This window comes from Leucopleurus acutus (genome assembly GCF_964270905.1).
Source record: "Leucopleurus acutus genome assembly, chromosome: 3".
NCBI lineage: Eukaryota > Metazoa > Chordata > Mammalia > Artiodactyla > Delphinidae > Leucopleurus > Leucopleurus acutus.
In genome coordinates, this window is record NC_139145.1 from 120,482,753 (window position 1) to 120,502,213 (window position 19,461).

The window sequence follows — 19,461 nt, forward strand, 5'->3', positions numbered from 1 at the left end:
ACAAAGAGTAGCCCCCCCGCTCGCTGCAACTACAGAAAGCCACGTGCAGCAACGAAGACCCAACGCAGCCAAAAATAAATTAATTTTTAAAAAAAGAAAGTATAGGGCTTCCCTGATGGCACAGTGGTTGAGAGTCCGCCTGCTGATGCAGGGGACACGGGTTCGTGCCCCGGTCCGGGAGGATCCCACATGCCGCGGAACGGCTGGGCCCGTGAACCATGGCCGCTGAGCCTGCGCGTCCGGAGCCTGTGCTCCGCAACGGGAGAGGCCACAACAGTGAGAGGCCCGCGTACCGCAAAAAAAAAAAAAAAAAAAAAAAAAAGATTCTTAGCCTTCTCTCTACGGCTTTTGACTAACAGTTACTTCTAAAAAGGAATTGACACTTGATTTTTCTCCAATAGAAGTAAAAATTGAGAAAATCTCCCCCCCGCAAAAAAAGGGGCAAACAAAAAAATGAGGAGAGAGAGAAGGGGGTGGAGAAATGGAAAATAGCAGAGAAAAGATAACTTAGGGAACAAGTAAAGGAGATTTAAAAATCTGATTAATAGGAATTCCAGATATAAGAACAGTGAAAGTGAAAGAGAGAAATTATCAAAGGAATAATGCAAGGACATTTCCCAGAAGGGAAGGAAATGAGTTTCCATATTTAAAAACGCCCATGACATGCCCAGCAGCATGAATGTAGGGGCAGGAAAGGGTGGGTGCACATTACTGAGCAGAATACCAGGGTCAAAGAATATGTAAATAGGCCACATTCGAAGGACAGAGAATCAGAATGGCAAAAGATTTTTAAACACTGAAAACCAGAATATAACCAGAGCATGACTTTGAAATGAAGTGGAAATTATTTTCAAATTATTCAAGAATTCTATTCAGAGCCCAACTAAGTGAGAGAGTAGAATAAAGAACTCTCAGACATGTAAAGTCTCAAGTTATGTTATCATCCATGCACCTTTTGCAGTAAACAGTGGAAGATGTGCTTCTCCTCAAGAAAGACAATGACACGGGCTCCAGAATAGGGAATCCAAACCAGAAAAGATGGGTAGGGAATTCAGAGAAGTCCCAGCATGGCAGCTGCACTGCACATGGAGACCTGTGAAGCCTCAGTCCAGATTAAAGCAGGAAGGAAGAGCTCCATAAAGTTTTCCAGGAAAAAAGGAGAAGGAAACAGTTTATCTGACAGCTTGACCATGTGAAAAGTATAAACAGAGCATTTATAACTAAGTATAAACAGACTTGCCAGAGGATGTTGAAAGTTAAGCCACAGGTTCAAAAACAAACCCAAAGCAAATGAAAAAGTGAAACACTTCTTAATTCCAAGAAAAACAAAAAGTTGTACCAGAAAGGAAATGTCATCTTAGTTCATTAGGTGGTACAGCAGTGAAAAATGACAATTAAAACAGTACAAATACTGAATATGGATTAACCCCAAATTGTGATTAACATTGGGAGAAAGCAGGAAAAGAGTGAGGAGGAGAATTGTAAGAAAGTAAAATCCTTATATACCATAATAAAAGGTCAACTGACCATATAAAAAGTCCAGGTTTATAGTATATCCATAACTAAAGTTTCCCATTTGTCTTTCTCTACAGAGAAAAAAAAGTGGGAAGAAAAAAAAGAGTAAAAGAGGTTGAGTTCTTTTAGCCAAAAATTCATTGCATAAGGAGCAAATAAACAAAAAAGTAAGCGACACTTCTTATGCCCCAAATGGGGGGGAAGGTCTATTTTTATTCTTGCAAAATCACAGTAATATCCTTCAGAGCATGCACATAAGAAAAAAATTAATTCTCCCAAATATACTATACTCTCATGGAAGGAGGGAAGGAAGGAAGGGTAAGCTGTACTTACAAAACTATTTTTTGCTCACTAACACATTAATATCTTTATTAAGTCAATTTGAAAAAAAAGGACACAACAGAAATAATATAAAATAACTTTTATTTACATAATTTACATCTATAGAATATAACTGCTTTCTTTAGAACAAGAAAATTTACAATGACAGATATTGCTTTTTGTCAAAGACTTCTTCAAGCAAGATAGTATACATGGTCACTTCTATTTCAAAAAACATGGTGGTAAACAGTGGATATTCATATTTTTATGTGCCTCAATCATTTACCAACAATTAGGCTCTGAAGCCATCATGTTGATCACTTGCTAAGACGTAAGTGTTCAGGAGGAAAAGTCAAGAAAAAAATAAAGACCTTTAATCATATCTCTTTTAAGATTTATAAAATACAAATTCTTCACAACATCATCTTTACATGAGTCAGATTAAACACAGGTGTGAACAAGTCTTTCCACCTTGTAAGGTAAATACACTGATTAAGTTTCTTTTTCCAAGAGTAGTTTTAAGGACATAATAGTAGGATAATTTAGTTGTCTGACTTGATTCTCTAACACAATGAATGCCCAAAGACAAAATTATCCTTCAGACAGTAAGAAGTTACATCTTCCATAAAATTAGCTCATTGTAGATGAACAAGAGACAGATGTTAACAAAGTTAAAAAGTAATATTAAACAAGGGATAAAATAATAGTTTAGCTATGACAACCAAACACCCAAACTAACATGAACTAAATGAAAGAAGCCTTTTCAGAATATGAGATTTTTAAAATTTATAAAAACAGGGCATTAAAATAGCTATGTGATTTGCTACTATGATTTCTGTGACACATTAACCCCATGAAATAAATAAATGCATATCTATAGAGAATTTCCTTATAGATCCTCCTTTATGACAAAAAAGTTTAAACTGCAAATTTCACTATAAGGAAATGAATAAGAAATGCTCTAATATCAATTGTTTTCATAAATTAGGATTACTGTTATACTCGCCAAGCCAAATCCAATTTTACTAATGAACTTGAAAACTGGCCACCATTTTTTTCAAATTACAAACAGAATTAGACATTAAAATATCTTCCCAACTGAAATACTGATTTCATAATGCAATCAAGGGTTTAAGTGTTAGGCACAACTCACAACTCCAGTGACAAATATCTCATAGGTAATGACATCGGCACCTTAAGGTAAGAAAACTACTGTCTAATGTATGGGTCAAACTAAAAACCCAACCCATCCATGTCCATCATTTAAGTATTGCCTGTAGCTGTTTTCATACTGAAGTGGCAGAGTTGAGTAGTTACCACAGAGGGCATCTGGCCCACAAACTCGAAAATATTTTCCAGAAAATGTTTCTGACTCCTGATCTAATCAACCCAGAAGGCTTTTCAAATAAAAGAGTAAATCTGTTCTTTCAGAAGTTTAATTTGAACCACCAAATATTTGCTTGGGTGGGTAACAGAATTACCTATGTAAATCACAAAATCTCAAAATTAAAACCAACCCTTAAATTCATATTGATGATAATCACTGACTTAATAAAGTCTTATTATCTTATTTTCTGTTTTTAACATCACAATTATGTTCTGTGCATAAAGGTCTAAGTACTTAGTTCCTCATGGAGAATTTAATGGGGGGAAAAAAAACTACCAAGAAATTGTTTTTTAAAAAAGGAATGTGTGTATGTGAGCATATGTGTGTGTAATGGAGATGGAGTTTTGTATGGAAATTTGCCTCATAAATAAATTTAAGGATTTTTTTCCCATACAAATCCTGAGATTATCCAAGAAATAAGAAAAACAAAAAATTCACAGTACAAAGTCAAAATACTAAACTATGAGAAAAAAATGTATTCAAAAAGTATATACTATCCAAACAATTTAGTTTTATCACTTTAAATACCTTTAAAATTAAAGAGGGGAAGGAGACAAACATAAATTTGTTAATGCTTTCTTTACCCATAATCTCAGGGGTAAAAATAATTAAAACTGAATATTCTTTTAAATAAAAAATTTAAAAATAAATAAGCTTTTTGATGTTTTATCTTTATAAATAGTAAGTTTAAATACTAGTTCTTCAATTAGGACTAATGTTACATCAACATGAATTAGAAAAATACACATTTTTCAGTCAAATAGCTGATAATAGAAAAGTTTTTAACATTTACCATACTAAAGTGGAGTTTCACAATTTCCTTTCACACACTTAGAGGCAACTGAAAAGGCCTTCACCATCCAAAAAAACAAAAAACAAAACCAAAAAACACTAAACAAACAGAAAAAAACCTTCACAAAAGGTTTGCTAAATGTTAACTACAATCCATCTCCAAATACGTCGGCACTGTGATTTATACAGAGACATTTATCCACAACATTCCAAGATGTCCATGTGTATTCAACACAGGAAGAGTCAAAATGTAAACAAGAGCTGTTACTTCTGTCTGAGAAAGCAGTCTTAATTGCTTGGTATTTCCAAAATGCTGAATCAATCAGAAGGAAAGGAACCTCAGCAATGTTTTTCACTGATTACAAAAGCTTCAAATCAAGCCTATTAAATATTCAAAATCAACCTAAAGAAAAATTGCCAGTGAGGCTTTTTGCTAGATACTGCTTTGTTGATATAACTGACTGTGGAAATCCTAGCCTTAGAAAAAATAAAAGAAAAAAAGAGAAGACTTTTATTCTGTTTCATCCACTTCAATAAAGATATCACTAAAGAAATATTCAGAGACTGTCATTGGCTCCTCTTCCGGTAGCCGGTTTTGGACATCTTTACATTCTCCTTTCGGTAAGGGATGATTACAAGAAACCTAAAAAGATAATAAAAATAAGTATGCAGTATAACATTTATATATTGATAGTGGTATTCTAAATCGATATCTGTTTGAAAAGCAATATAGCAATAAATATTAAGAGTTTTAAATGTTTATACTCACTGACCCAATAATTTCATTTCTATGCTGTTATATTAAGGAAATAATCCTAAACATAGTAAGAGATAAAATTGTAGCATTCGTTATAATAAAATTAAAATCAACAAATATACAACACAAAACATGATTAGGTTGACTGTAGTGTACACATGATTACTTCACCCTAATTTCTGTGAAAAAAAATAAATACTGAAAAACATAACATTATTAAATCGATAATGAAAACATTTTAATGACCAGAATAGAAGGACCCATGAAACAGAACAGTACGTAAGGAAATAACAGAAATTAAAGCAATCCTATCAAAAATTAGTATACTGGGCGTCCTTGGTGGAGCAGTGGTTGAGAGTCCGCCTGCCGATGCACGGGACGTGGGTTCATGCCCCGGTCCGGGAAGATCCCACATGCCGCGGAGCGGCTGGGCCCGTGAGCCATGGCCACTGAGCCTGCGTGTCTGGAGCCTGTGCTCCGCAACGGGAGAGGCCACAACAGTGAGAGGCCCACGTACCGCAAAAAAAAAAAAAAAAATTAGCATACTTATAAATCTAGAAAAAATGAAGACAGCATGGTATTGGCAAAGGAACAGACATACATATCAATGAAATAGAAGACTAGAAATATCCCTAACACATATGGATGGAAATTTAGTATCTGATAAAAGTGATATTTCCAAAAAAATTTGAGAAAAGTTGGATGATCCAATAAATTATGTTGGACAACTGTATAACTATCTCACATAAAGGAAAAGTCAGACCTATACTTCACCAATATATAATAAATTCTAGATGAATCAATAAACTTAAATGTAAAAACATTTTTAAAAAATCTACTATAAAATACCATGGGAAAATGTTTTTATAATCCTAGAGTTGGGGAGAGAGAGTGTGAAGCAATGACATGAAAGCCAGAAGCCATAAAAGATTGATAAATTCACATACGTAAAAATAAAAAATGTCTGCACGGCACAAACCACCATACACAAAATCAAAAGATAAATGCCACAGAGGGAGAAAAATTTACAACCTGTATCACAGACATATGTGTTCATTAAGTCTATGAAGAATGTCAAAAATGAACACTGATAATACGCTAATGTAAGGAAAAAGGCCCTCTCATATACTGCTGATAAGAACAGAAACTTATATAATCCCTACGCAGGACAATCAGGCAGTGTCTGGCAAAAGAATGATCATTCCTTTAGAACAGCAATTCTATTTCCAGGAATTTAACCTATAAATGTGAAAAATTGTCCATTTATAAGTTAGCTGTTACCACATTATTTGTAGTAAGTAGGAATAACCTAAATGCCTACCAGTGGGAGGCCAGTATCACTCTATGGTACATCCAAACAACGGAATATTATGTAGTCATTAAAAATAATGAGGGCACTTAGTCGTGAAAATAGGAAAATTTATGTCCATGCAAAATGCTGTATACAAAAGTTCACAGCTTTATTCATAAAAGCAAGCACTAGATGTCCTTTGGTGGGTAAATGAATAAACAAAACTGGTACATCCATACTATGGAATACTATTCAGAAATAAAAAGAAACAAACTATTTGATACATAAAATCATCTGGATGACTGTCTAGGGAACTACCGTTGAGTGAAAAGACGCCAATCCCAAACATATGATTCCATTCATATAACATTCTTGCAATGACGAATTTAATGGCAACCAGCTTGCCAGCAGATAGAGAGAGAGTGGGGAGCGGGAGGGAAGTAGGTGTGTCTATAAAAGGGCAACACAAAGGATCTCTGTGGTGATGGAACTGTTCTGTATGTTGACTGCAGCAATGCAATATAGTGGTTGTGATATTATAGGAGAGTTTTGTAAGATGTTACCACTGGGGAAAACTGGGTAAAGGGTAGATGGGATCTCTCTGTATAGCTGTTTAAAACTGCATGTGAATCTACAGTTATCTCAAAATAAGAAGTTAATAATTTAAATTTTTTAAAGAGAGCAAGAGAGAGGAGGAAGCCCTTTATCTACTGTTTTGCAAGGTCTCCAAGACATACTATTAGGTGAAAAAAGCAAAGCAGAGACTGATACACTATTATTTATGTAAAAAAGAAGAAAAATGTTTATATTTGTGTATATTAAAATGTCTCTGGAAAAGTAAACCAAAATCTGATAATACCATATACCTGTGGAAAGGAGGAACTAGGAAGCTAAGGGACAGATGTGGGAAACTTTTCCCTATAAACTCTCTTTTGTAGGTTATGAATTTTAAGACATGTGGAATATATTGCTTACTCAAAAAACTGAAGAAGCAATTTGAGGATAACATTTAGTTTAAATTCTTCCCTCACACTACATACCAAAGTCAATAACCGTGAACAGAGTTAAAGTTTTAAAATTTTATACCTCTGAAGAAAAACTTTTCATCATAAAAGCAATTTAACAAATTGCAAAGAAACAAGTAATGGATTTGACTAAACATTTAAAAGTCATGTATAACAAAAATTCCCCCCAATTTAAAAAAGTATATAAACTTGGAAAAAATACTTGCAGTAAAGAGCTAAGAGGTGCGTGGCTTATTTACATACATAAGGATCTCATACAAATTGGTAAGAAAACTACTAAGATCCCCAAACCTATAAATCAGCAGAAGATGGGAACAAAAAAGAAAAAAAGAAAAAAAATCAGAAAATCTAGTAAATATATGGGAAAGAACACAACTCACCAATAACTGAAGAAATGCAAATTTTAAAAATGAAATGACATTTCCAACACCCCACCACCATTATATTAAATAAGGAAAACAAATGTATTTTAAAGAGTAATATCTCAGACTGGCAAGAATGTGATTAAACCGCACTGTTACACTGCTGGTAATTACAACTATTCTCCAAAGTAATTTGGCAATAATAATAAAGACTCATAAAATCCTGGTCTCAGAATATAGTTGTAGGAAATAATTTAAAATATTTTAAAAACGTTAAAAATGTTCTTTACAAAAGGACTCCTTCCTTTGAGGCTCATGCTATTCAATAGATGGTCACCAGCCTTTTCCTTGTTGAGATCTGAAGTCACCCCAATGTTCTTCCAAAGTCTTTGATACAAGTTCACAAAATTTTCTGCCCCAGTACCTGCTATTACAGCTTCAGAGTGCACAGAAATGAAACATGCAAACGAATTCTAATTTTACTGTTCCTTGAATTTTTGTAGGTGTCATGACATTTGTCCCAAAGGAAATAAAATGCAAGCACTGCTTTGTTTTGCTTCCACAGGTCAGAAGGGTCTCTGCAGTAAAGGAATGGCAATTAAGTGTCCATTTATGGTTAGTTCAATGGCTCTATATTAAACTAGCTGTAACTTTCTAATTCAACACCTTATCTTCTTCCAGTACAGTGGGGTAGGATAGGGAGGAGATGGAGTGGAGTTGCTCTGCAATAATTTCTGATATTCAGATGAAAATACAATTGCCATGTTTTTCCAAGTTGAGTCTGATATCCAACCCATTCTATACAAATAAACAAACAAAGAGTAGTTATCACATACCTGAGTTGCTGAACTATCAATATTTTTAGGTTGAGTATTAACAACAACACTTGGAGATGGAAGATCAGAGGACTCTTGAGTTTTTTTCTGGCTTGTATTGAGCGGATTAGATCTTTTCAGATTCTGTCTTGATACAGGTATAAGAGGTTTCAGGCGTTTCTTGCTACGAACCTGAGTAGGTTCATCAGACTCCAAACTATTCTTTGAACATATTAAAGACAAAAATCCCAGGGGTCTTCTGCCAGGTCTAGAAATGCAAATGTAAAGATATTCAACAATATCCAGGAAGACACATTCTTTTTTTTTTTTAATATTTATTCACTAAATTTTTCATAGGCAGGATATTGCAGCAAAGAAGCTGAAAGCAGGAATGTGCCAAGTTCTATAGGACATCTATATCTGTATAAAGTTTTTTTTTTTTTTTTTGGCCATGCCGCCCAGCATGTGGGATCTTAGTTCCCCGACCAGGGATCAAACCCATGCCCCCTGCGTTGGAAGCACACAGTCTTAACCACTGGGCCACCAGGGAAGTCCCAGGAAGACACATTCTTAATGCCAACTTCTTTCCATGAATGCTAAAATGGCAGGTATGATACCACAGGAGTGGCACACCTACTAAATACTGATATACTAAGTACTGATATCACTCTGCCATGATGTATATTTGTGACAAAGGTCAAAGCTTACTCTAGAGCAGTACTTCTCAAGCCTGAAAGGCACACAAATCACGTGGGGATCTTATCAAAATGAAGATTCTGACTGAGTTGGTGGGGAAGTGGGGCCTAAGTCCTGTATTTCTACTGAGTTCTCAAATGATGTCCCTGCTGCTGGTGCCAGGACCACACTTTGAGTAGAAGGGCTCTAGAGCAGGGGTCAGCAAGCTATGATCCACAGGCCAAGTGAAGTCCACCACCTGATTCTATAAATAAGTTTACTGGAACACAGCATGCTCATCTGTTTACATATATGGTTACATATTACATATGTGGTATATTATATATATACACACCACATATGTAATATGTAACCATATATGTAAAAAGATGTGATTACATATCTGTTGAGTAGCTGAGTAGTTACAACAGAGATATATGGCCCACAAAGCCTAAAATATATACTACATGATCTTTTGCCCCCAAAATTTGCTGACCCTTGTTCTAGAATACTGCTTCTCAACTGTTTTAACCCAAACCCCCATGATGCTACCCTCATTCTATTTTCAGCACATCTCTATGCCAGAAAAGATGTAGTTTATATAACAAAAACACAGGTTCGTTAAATATGCCTTTTCAAGTTATACATGTCATTTCCCCCACTTTCCTTTCGTGGAGACTAGTACATGTCCTCCCTCTCCAACTCACCAACTCCACGTTAATGATTTGAATGCTGCCAACAAGCCAATAGTTATCCATAACCCAGAAGACTCACTTCTAGAGTATGAGGAAATAATGTGGGAGAGGCTGGCTTTGGGCTTAAATTCCACACTTAGTGTTATAGGGAGAAAGCCAGGGTTTACCTCTCTGGTATGCCACAAGAGAGAAAAACGCACACAGTATTTGGGACTTCAATAAAACAACCTCCAGAGCTACTTCTGATGTTAGCCCTATGTCTCAGACCATCTACGTCTGCACTGGCAGCTACTGTATGGTAGAATAAATAATTATTAAAATAATAACCATGAACAATCTGGAAAAGAAAGGGTGCAATACTAAATTCTAAAGATTTTCTATCTAAAATCAAAGTTTCAGCACTTAAAGTTAAGCTCTAGTCATATGCAATGTCCTCCAAAAGTGTCTGACCTTACTGTATTTCCTTTGGTGACACCCCTTCCCTTTACATTTCTGACAGAGGGGTATGATTACAAAACACCATCCTTAGTACTGGACTTAGTCGTTATACATGTTACACCTATTCCATATAGGTTATATTTATATACTGAGAGAGAAAAATGGAGAGAGAGAAACATTTATTAAAGATTTTCTCATGATACCTGGATAGTGGGGTTTTTGAAGACGATGTGATGCTATCCATTTGTTCAGACTTAGAAGCAGCACAAGTTCTTTTTTCCTTATCAGACACCCCTATCTCATCCTGAGGTAACTGAGATGTATTCTTTTCTTGTGTATCTGTTATTTTATCAAGAGGTTTAGATCTGATACTCTGAAAAGTTGGTTCAAGTTGCTCTTTCTGAGGTTCTGGAATTGTATGTGTGTTTCCTGAGGTAGGGAAGATACCTTGTCCCTTGTAAGACTCTCCTTCAAAAAAGAAAATAAATGGTAAGCACACATATGGAAATTAATACATCCAATTAAATTGCAATATTTGAAGAAGAAAACCCATGATATTCTATCATGAACCTACCCTAATAAGAGTAAGCTAAATTAAAAATTAGTGGACTATTAGGAATATTATAATGGATAAAAGCTATGGTAACAGCTTCTACCTTCAGATGTAAAATAGCCGTATCAATATATTTTGACTTAGAAAAGCTTTCTCCATAAATATTCTTGAACTAGCAAAATGAAAAAGTGATCACTTTCTAATTAAGGGTAAAGCTAAGGTCAGAATGGCCATCATCACAAAATCTACAGTCAATAAAAGCTGGAGAGGGTGTGGAGAAAAGGGAACCCTCCTGCACTGTTGGTGGGAATATAAACTGGCACAGCCACTATGGAGAACGGTATGGAGCTTCCTTAAAAAAACTAAAAACAGAGCTACCATATGATCCAGCAATACCACTCCTGGGCACATAACTGGAGAAAACAATAATTCGAAAAGATACATGTACCCGAATGTTCATTGCAGCACTATTTACAGTAGCCGTGACACGGAAGCAACCTCAATATCCATCAACGGAGGAATGGATAAAGAAGATGTGGTACATATATACAATGAAATATTACTCAGCCATAAGAAAGAACGAAAAACGCCATTTGCAGCAACATGGATGGACCTAGAGATTGTCATACTGAGTGAAGTTAAGTCAGACAAAGAAAGACAAATATCACATGATATCGTTTATATGTGGAATCTAAAAAAATGGTGCAAATGAACCTATTTACAAAACAGAAATAGAGTCACAGATATAGAAAACAAACTTATGGTTACCAAGGGGGAAAGGGCGGGGAGTAGGGAGAGGGATAAATTGGGAGATTGGGATTGACATATACACACTACTATATATAAAATAGCTAACTAATAAGAACCTACTGTATAGCACAGGGAGCTCTACTCAATACTCTGTAATGACCTATATGGGAATAAAATCTTAAAAAGAGTGGAATTATACATATACATATGTATCAGTTATACATATATATAACTGATTCACTTTGCCGTACAGCAGAAACTAACACAACATTGTAAATCAACTATACTCCAATAAAAATTAATTAAAAACAAAAAAGGATAACGCTAAGGACATATAAAAACTCCTTAATACCCAGCTTTCTAATTCCTTAAATGTAGTTGTTGAGCTTTTACAGGAAATCCTGGAGCTATATGATTTTCTATTAAATACAGGATGAAAGTAGCTTTTCATGGCCACCAAAGTGCCAAATCTAAGATCTCAGAAGGGAAGAAAAACCTCTAATAATAAAGGCGTGATTCTTAGAGAAAAATGAGCAAGACTCTGCTTCAATCCCAAATTTAAACAAGATATATCAAAAATAATCAGGGGTACTTAGCAAAATGCAACCACATTAAAATTTATTTTACTCACCTGTTTTCTCCAAAACATTTAGTAATTCCTTTGAACACACCTGTTTTAAGAAAATTTACAAAAAAAAATTAGAAATCTATTTGTCAAATAAAATTAATTTTATTTCCTTCTTTCTTTCTTAATTTTATTTCTTTCTTTCTTTTTTAAGTAAAGAAAACCTGTATTTCCCAGAAAGCTAGGGTCAGACGTGTTTTATGGGAATTCTACCAAACATTTATGAAAAAGACACTGCAACTATTATTTAAATTATTCCACAGCATAGCAGAAGAGGGAAAGCTTCCAAATGCCTTTTATAAATCAAGCATCATATTGATACCAACTAACCAGTCTCAAATCAGTGCAAAAATATCAAATGAAATATGACAAGCATAATTTAGCAGCACATCGAAAGACTAAAACATCACAATCAAATAGAGTTTGTCTGGGAATTCCCTGGCGGTCCAGTGGTTAGGACTCCACGCTTTCACTGTTGAGGGCACGGGTTCAATCCCTGGTCAGGGAACTAAGACCCACAAGCTTGGAGGCACAGCCAAAAAAAAAAAGTTTGTTTCAGGAATACAAAGATGATTTAATATTATAAAACATATTAATAAAAATCAACAGATTTGAGGAGAAAAATAATATCATCTCTCTATTTGCAGGAAAAGTGTCCAATAATATCATTCTTAAAAAAAACCCGTAAAATTGGACAGGCATTTTCTTAACACCGTAAAATACAACTATTGCAATCCGAAAGGCAGCATCCCACTTCATAAACACTGGAAGTATTCCCATTAAAGTCAGGAATAAGAAAAAGTTGTCCACTATCAGGACTATTTTCTGATTTTTTAAAGTTATATTACCCAATATAATTAGAAAAGAAAGAAATTAAAGGTGTAAAAAGTAGAAGAGAATAATTAAAATTATATTTGCAGATGATATGACTGTTTACTAAGAAAACTCAAGAGAACCAACTGAAAAATTACTACACACAATGAGGGTAATTCAGTAAAGCTCTCTAGATTAAAAAGAACTCAATGATAATAGCAACAAAAAAGATAAAATTCTTAGATATAATCCAATAAGAAATGTACCAGATTTATATGAAGAAGAACTTAAAATACCCCTGAGAGACAGACACAAAAGAAGTCTTAAACAATTGGAAAGACACACTGTGTTTCTGGACAGGAAGATTCAACATCACATTTATGATGTCAATTTTCTCTATGTTCATCTGTCAACTTAGTATGATCCTAACACAAGTACCAATAGGGTTTTTTTTTTAAGCTCTGAATAAGCTAATTCTGAAATTAATATAAACTTTAAAACATATAAGCAGACTTCCCTGGTGGCACAGTGGTTAAGAATCCACCTGCCAATGCAGGGGACACAGGTTCTAGCCCTGGTCCAGGAAGATCCCACATGCTGCTGAGCAACTAAGCCCATGTGCCACAACTACTGAGCCTGCGCTCTAGAGTCTGTGAGCCACAGTTACTGAAGCCTGCACGCCTAGAGCCCGTGCTCCGCAACAAGAGAAGCCACTGTAATGAGAAGCCCGTGCATCACAATGAAGAGTAGCCCCCGCTCGATGCAACTAGAGAAAGTCTGCGCGCAGCAACGAAGACCCAACACAGCCAAGAAAAAAGAAAAAACGTAAGCGACTAGGAAAAACTTGGAAAAAGAAGAAAATTGTATTGGGGGTTGGGGAGAGGGACAGACTATCTCTTTTTTTTTTTTTAATTAATTTACTTTTGGAAGCGTTGGGTCTTCATTGCTGCGCGTGGGCTTTCTCTATTTGTGGAGAGTGGGGGCTACTCTTCTTGTGGAGCACGGGCTCTAGGCACAAGGGCTTCAGTAGTTGTGGCTCGCGGGCTCTAGAACGCAGGCTCAGTAGTTGTGGTGCACAGGCTCAGTTGCTCCGCGGCATGTGGGATCTTCCTGGACCAGGGCTCGAACCCGTGTCCCCTGCATTGGCAGGCGGATTCTTAACCACTGCGCCACCAGGGAAACCCCCAGACTATCCCTTTTTAAGATAGTAAAGCACTTAAAAGCTACAATAATTAAAACAGTGTGATACTGGCCCCAGAACAAATAGGTAAATCAATGAAGAAGAAAGGAAAGTTCAGGAATATGCCCAAATATGTATGGGAATTTAATATCTGACAAAAGTGGAATTTCATTTTATTTTTTTTAAAATACACCTTTATTTTATTTTTTGGCCACACCGTGCAGCATGCAGGATCTTAGTTCCCTGACCAGGGACTGAACCCTTGCCCCCTGTGGTGGAAGCTCTGAGCCTTAACCACTGGACCACCAGGGAAGTCCCCAAAAGTAGAATTTTAAATCAGCGGACAAAAGATGAATTATTCAATAAATGGTGCTGGGACAAACGAATAGGCATCTGGTGAAAATTAAGTTGGTTCCACTGTTCTTAAAACCAAAATAAATTCTATACAAATCAATAATATTAATTAAAAGAATTTATATTAAATTCAAGGTAGACCTTCAATGTATAACACACTCCATAAGCTATACATAAAAAGACTAATAGGGACTTCTCTGGTGGCGCAGTGGTTAAGAATCTGCCTGCCAATGCAGGGGACACGGGTTCGAGCCCTGGTCCAGGAAGATCCCACATGCCACAGAGCAACTAAGCCCGTGTGCCACAACTGCTGAAGCCCGTGTGCCACAACTGCTGAAGCCCGTGTGCCTAGAGCCCGTGCTCCGCAGCAGGAGAGGCCACCGCAATGAGAGGCCCGTGCACCACAAGGAGGAGTAGCCCCCGCTCACTGCAACTAGAAAAAGCCCGCGCGCAGCAATGAAGACCCAACGCAGCCAAAAATAAATTAATTTTTAAAAAAAAGGCTAATAAAAAAAAATTTTCTTTTTTGGCCATGCTGCACGGCTTGCGAGATCTTAGTTCCCCTACCAGGGATCGAACCCAGGTCCCAGCAGTGAGAGCACCCGAGTCCTAACCACTGGAATGCCAGGGAATTCCCCAAAACACTGATATATCTGATTACAGAAAAAAAGTATTTGCATGTCTGAGTACAGTGTATATACATTCTAGAATTTAAAATTATAACTTCGGCTATTTATAAGCAATTTTTTATCATTAAAATGCTGAAAACAGTTTAGAAAATAAAAGCCACAAACAGGCCCAAGAGACACTATACATACTTTTCTTATATATTCAGTCACAGCAATGTATATCTATCATTTTTTAAATGGACTATTTTAAACTGGTGACCTAGTTTTGCATATAATGATGTACTCTGATCTTTTTTCCATGTCATTAAATATACTTTTAAAATAAAATGAAACAGTGTCTGCATGGAATGCTGACAAAATGTTGAAACAGGATGACTGATACATAGGGATACATTATACGTGCCAGTCTACCTTTTTAAATGTTTGAAAACTTTCACATTAAAAAGTTTAGCAAAAAAAGTCTGTATGAGAAAATCACAAAAAGTAGAATTAAAAGACAACAATCTGAGAAAAAAAAATTTGCAACTCATATCACAGACATACAAAACAGAGAGTTCCTCCAAATCTACAAGACAAAGATCAACAAACCCAATTGAAAAATGGGTAAAGAGTATAGAGTCACGTCAAAGGAAATACAACTGGTTCTTAAGCGTATGAAAAGATGTTCAACCTTACTCATAATAAGAGAAATTAAAAACTATTCCAGGATACCACTTTTTAACCTATCAGATATGGCAGAATACACCGCCTCTGTTGTCTACTATCATCTAAGGACTATTGGTCTTCAACTGTCCCTTTGAGAATATAGATTCTAATTTTTCCATAGTGTTGTTCTATAGTGTAGTAACTTATGATGATTACCAGAAACAAAAACAAGAGGGTGCTTAAGAAACTTACAACACAGTGGCTGGTAACTGAATCTGCACTGTATTGTCAGGCGTCCCTGAGGTAGTGATGAATGAGCTAAAGAAGTATGTGTTTTGCAAGGGAATGTTTCATAAATGAAGAGACAGCAAAAGAAAAGCCTGGGACATGAGGAGTACGGTGCATTTGAGAAACTGAAAGATGGTCAATATGGCTAGCGGGGCAGAGACCAGCACAAGATGAGATTAGACACAGAAAACAGCCAAACAAAAACAGTGCCTTAGAGGTTCTGGTTTTATTCCTAAGAGCAATGGGAAACTTTAAGCATTATGATAATGGTAGTGATGATATCACTATTACCATTTTACACAGCAGGGAACTCATTCAGAGAAGTGAAGAATCTTGCCTAAGATCCCACAGCTGTTAAGTGGTACAGCCAAGATCCACATCTGTATGATGCTTTCAGCTTAATTTTTAGCCAATGACACTGAGCTGGGAATGGATTTTCTGATTAATATCCATCAATTTTCACCTAGAACTGGTTGAAAGTAAAAATCCAAAACTGGTTTTATCTGGATTATTTATGGTAAAACGTATTAGAGCTATCTTTTTTTTTTTTTTTTTTTTTTGCGGTACGCGGGCCTCTCACTGTTGTGGCCTCTCCCGTTGTGGAGCACAGGCTCTGGACGCGCAGGCTCAGCGGCCATGGCTCACGGGCCCAGCTGCTCCGCGGCATGTGGGATCTTCCCGGATCGGGGCACGAACCCGTGTCCCCTGCATCGGCAGATGGACTCTCAACCACTACGCCACCAGGGAAGCCCCTAGAGCTATCTTTATATAAAGAGTCTAAAGGAAAAAGAAAAATAGATCCGTTGCAATATGGCCGTCTTACTTGCTTAATGATTCCATCTTACCTCAGAGGTATATTTTTGACAATCATCTCTTAAAGTGAGTGAACTTTTTTTGGCAGGAGGAACATGGTCACTTTCGTCAAGCCTACAATGAAATCTCTTCCTAGATACAAGATCCAAATTAGCAGGAGGCTTTTCAGAATCATCTCTTCCAGAATTAGATAAACACATGTCATCCTGACCAGCTGAAGTTACTGGAAAACTGATACTGCATAGAAAATACACACACATTAAATTAGTTATTTTATGAGGTTAAAGCCTGAGCTATTCCAATGAAAACTGCCAAAAAACTTCAAAGTAACTAATATATACATGGCCATGGCCACAAAAATGTTAGTTTTGAGCTCCATTCATACTTACAAACTCACAACTTAAGTTCCATAATATTGAATTAAATCTGAGGCATAAAAATAATGTTTTCTTTGTCAGTAAAGCTAAATTTTAGTCTAAAATGTCTCTTCCTAATATAAAACGCTTCAATTTCTAATGTTACTTGATAGACAATAAAGCATCTTAACCAATGACTATTAAAATACAACTTAAGAATTCTACAGCAAAGAATTAAAATAAATATCAAAAATATTTAAAAATGTATCCTTTGTACTATTTTTGCAACTTTCTGTGAATGTATATTTATTTCAGAATTTTAAAAATATATAAATGTATACAAAGTAACCTTTAACAGATGCTATTTTATGATTCAGATTGCTAAATTTTTTTAGCTTTCAAAATACTTAAAATACCAAAAGTTTCATACAAAAGTATTATATTATACATTTAAATGGCATCTTTATCAGATATAAAATCAGTAATTTCTTCTCTAATTTACCACATAATTACTAAATAAGATCTCCATGACAATTACAAATAATGTTGGTGAATGGCTTGTTCAATCAATATTATTCAATTCATAAAGCACCCCTTCCCCGTAGCAAAAACAGTTTAGTTGATTCATTACCTCATGTCCCCCCTTTCCTCTGTATTCACTGATTTGACCAATATGGGGGCTGGCAGTAAAGGGTTTGGCATTAACTGCATAGTGGTATCAGCAAATTCTTCTACTGCATTGGTTGGGATTTCCACCAGAGTTAAAATGAATGCTTGTTCATCCTCACCTTCTTGATGTACATTAGCAACTAGATTCATTATCAAAGTTTAAAAGTTAGTAATGAAAAGCTGAACCATGAAATGACAGAAAATCATTAATTTATTTCACTTCTAAAAAGTCTCATGGCAACTTATCCCGAAGAATAAAAAACTAAATTATACCCCTCAAGAAACAAATAAATAAAAATTTTGTAAAGGATAAAGATGATTCACTATGGAGAAAATTTATAATTCCTTTTTTTTTAAGATTTATAATTCTGAATAACAAAACTTATATACAAAATACTTCAAGTTTTTTTGTTTTTTTAAATATAAGGCCATCATAGACCAACAAAAACTGCTTTGTTTTTCCATAGTCAAATGGGCAATAAAAAACATAATATTAGGTTCTAAGACTCCACTGAAGCAGATTATCATACCTGTTAGGTCTTGAGGATTGTTTATATTCTCTTGTTGGACTTCTGGAATACTACACTGCCATAAAAAAATTAAAATGAAAGAGTGAGGTTGACCAAATCTCAGTTTTAAAAAGTTTTCCTGACAATGTGATACTGTGAACAGTTATTGTTTTAAAAGTCAACAACTTATCTAACCTATATACAGAATTTTTCAAGTGTTTTGAAACTTTTAGTTGTACCAATAGAATTTTGATTCCTTTAAATAAACACATATATATACACAAGGGAATTATGACTAAATTGTTAAATACGTGTAGGCTATGAAATGATTTTTGAAGTAACAGAAAAGGGAGATCCAAACACTTCAACCTTCTCTCTATCCCCATCACAGCAGCCACTGTACCATTAGTAGGTGACATGTATATGGAAGCAAACTGGTCTCCTTGCCCCCAGCATGGCTCCCTCCAATCTGTTTTCCACAAAACTGTAAATATTGTTTTCTCTAAAATGCAATTCCAATTGTAATTCTCTACTTAAGATCTTAAAACTTTCACTTTGCAACCAACAATGTCAGTAATTGACTCAGGCAAGAACCATCAATGCATACTAAATTACTTACTAAGTGGAAAAGATGCAATTATAATGGAGAAAACTGGTAGGTACCATTCTACCCAAGTGATCAGTCAGCAACACCAATAATGGGACAAACCAACATTATGTGTCCCCTGATATGATGCAAAAGAAGAGCAAAACATCACCTATGTAGTACTCTTGCAAAAAAACATTTAACCTGAATCTAATAAGGAGGAAGCAGTAAAAGAAATCCAGATTATAGACTAACTTGGACTCTTCTAAAATGTCAAGTACAGAAAAGAGGAAAAAGGGCAAGAGGACTACTCAAGATTAAAAAAGTAAGAAGAAATGACAGCTAAATGCACTGTAAGAGGTTTGATTGCAACTGTATATTACACATTATTATTAAATCAATGCTAGGTAGTATGGTAATACTGAGTGTGGTAATAGTATTGTCATTTTTCTGTAAGAGAACGTCCTTGGTCTTAGATACAAGCTGGAGTATTTGTGGGTGAAGACTCATGTCTACAACTTACTTTCAGATGGTTTAGTTGTTTTAAAGTACCTACCAAGATGGAGAGCAACACAGAGAGAAAATAATGTTTAGAGCTAGGTATGCACGCAAATGAGG

At 35.5% G+C, this 19,461-nt stretch overlaps 1 protein-coding gene across 3 annotated transcripts in view; it reads right to left on the reverse strand.

Annotated features, from left to right (window-relative positions):
• Positions 1-1,979: 1,979 nt before the first annotated feature.
• The window catches only part of BDP1 (BDP1 general transcription factor IIIB subunit), an 88,304-nt gene continuing 70,822 nt past the window's right edge, over positions 1,980-19,461 (reverse strand). Inside the window, exons 33-39 of one of the 3 annotated variants that reach the window (XM_082835238.1) lie at positions 18,279-18,333; positions 17,711-17,888; positions 16,756-16,960; positions 12,008-12,047; positions 10,277-10,541; positions 8,287-8,533; positions 1,980-4,658 (exon numbers count right to left, since the gene is read on the reverse strand). In XM_082835238.1, coding sequence (XP_082691364.1) covers positions 4,527-4,658; positions 8,287-8,533; positions 10,277-10,541; positions 12,008-12,047; positions 16,756-16,960; positions 17,711-17,888; positions 18,279-18,333 — 1,122 coding nt within the window. In that variant the 3' untranslated portion in view covers positions 1,980-4,526. Of the gene's footprint in view, positions 4,659-7,176; positions 8,534-10,276; positions 10,542-12,007; positions 12,048-16,755; positions 16,961-17,710; positions 17,889-18,278; positions 18,334-19,461 lie in introns of those variants that run through there. The other 2 variants (XM_082835237.1, XM_082835239.1) reach the window with 2 other exon arrangements.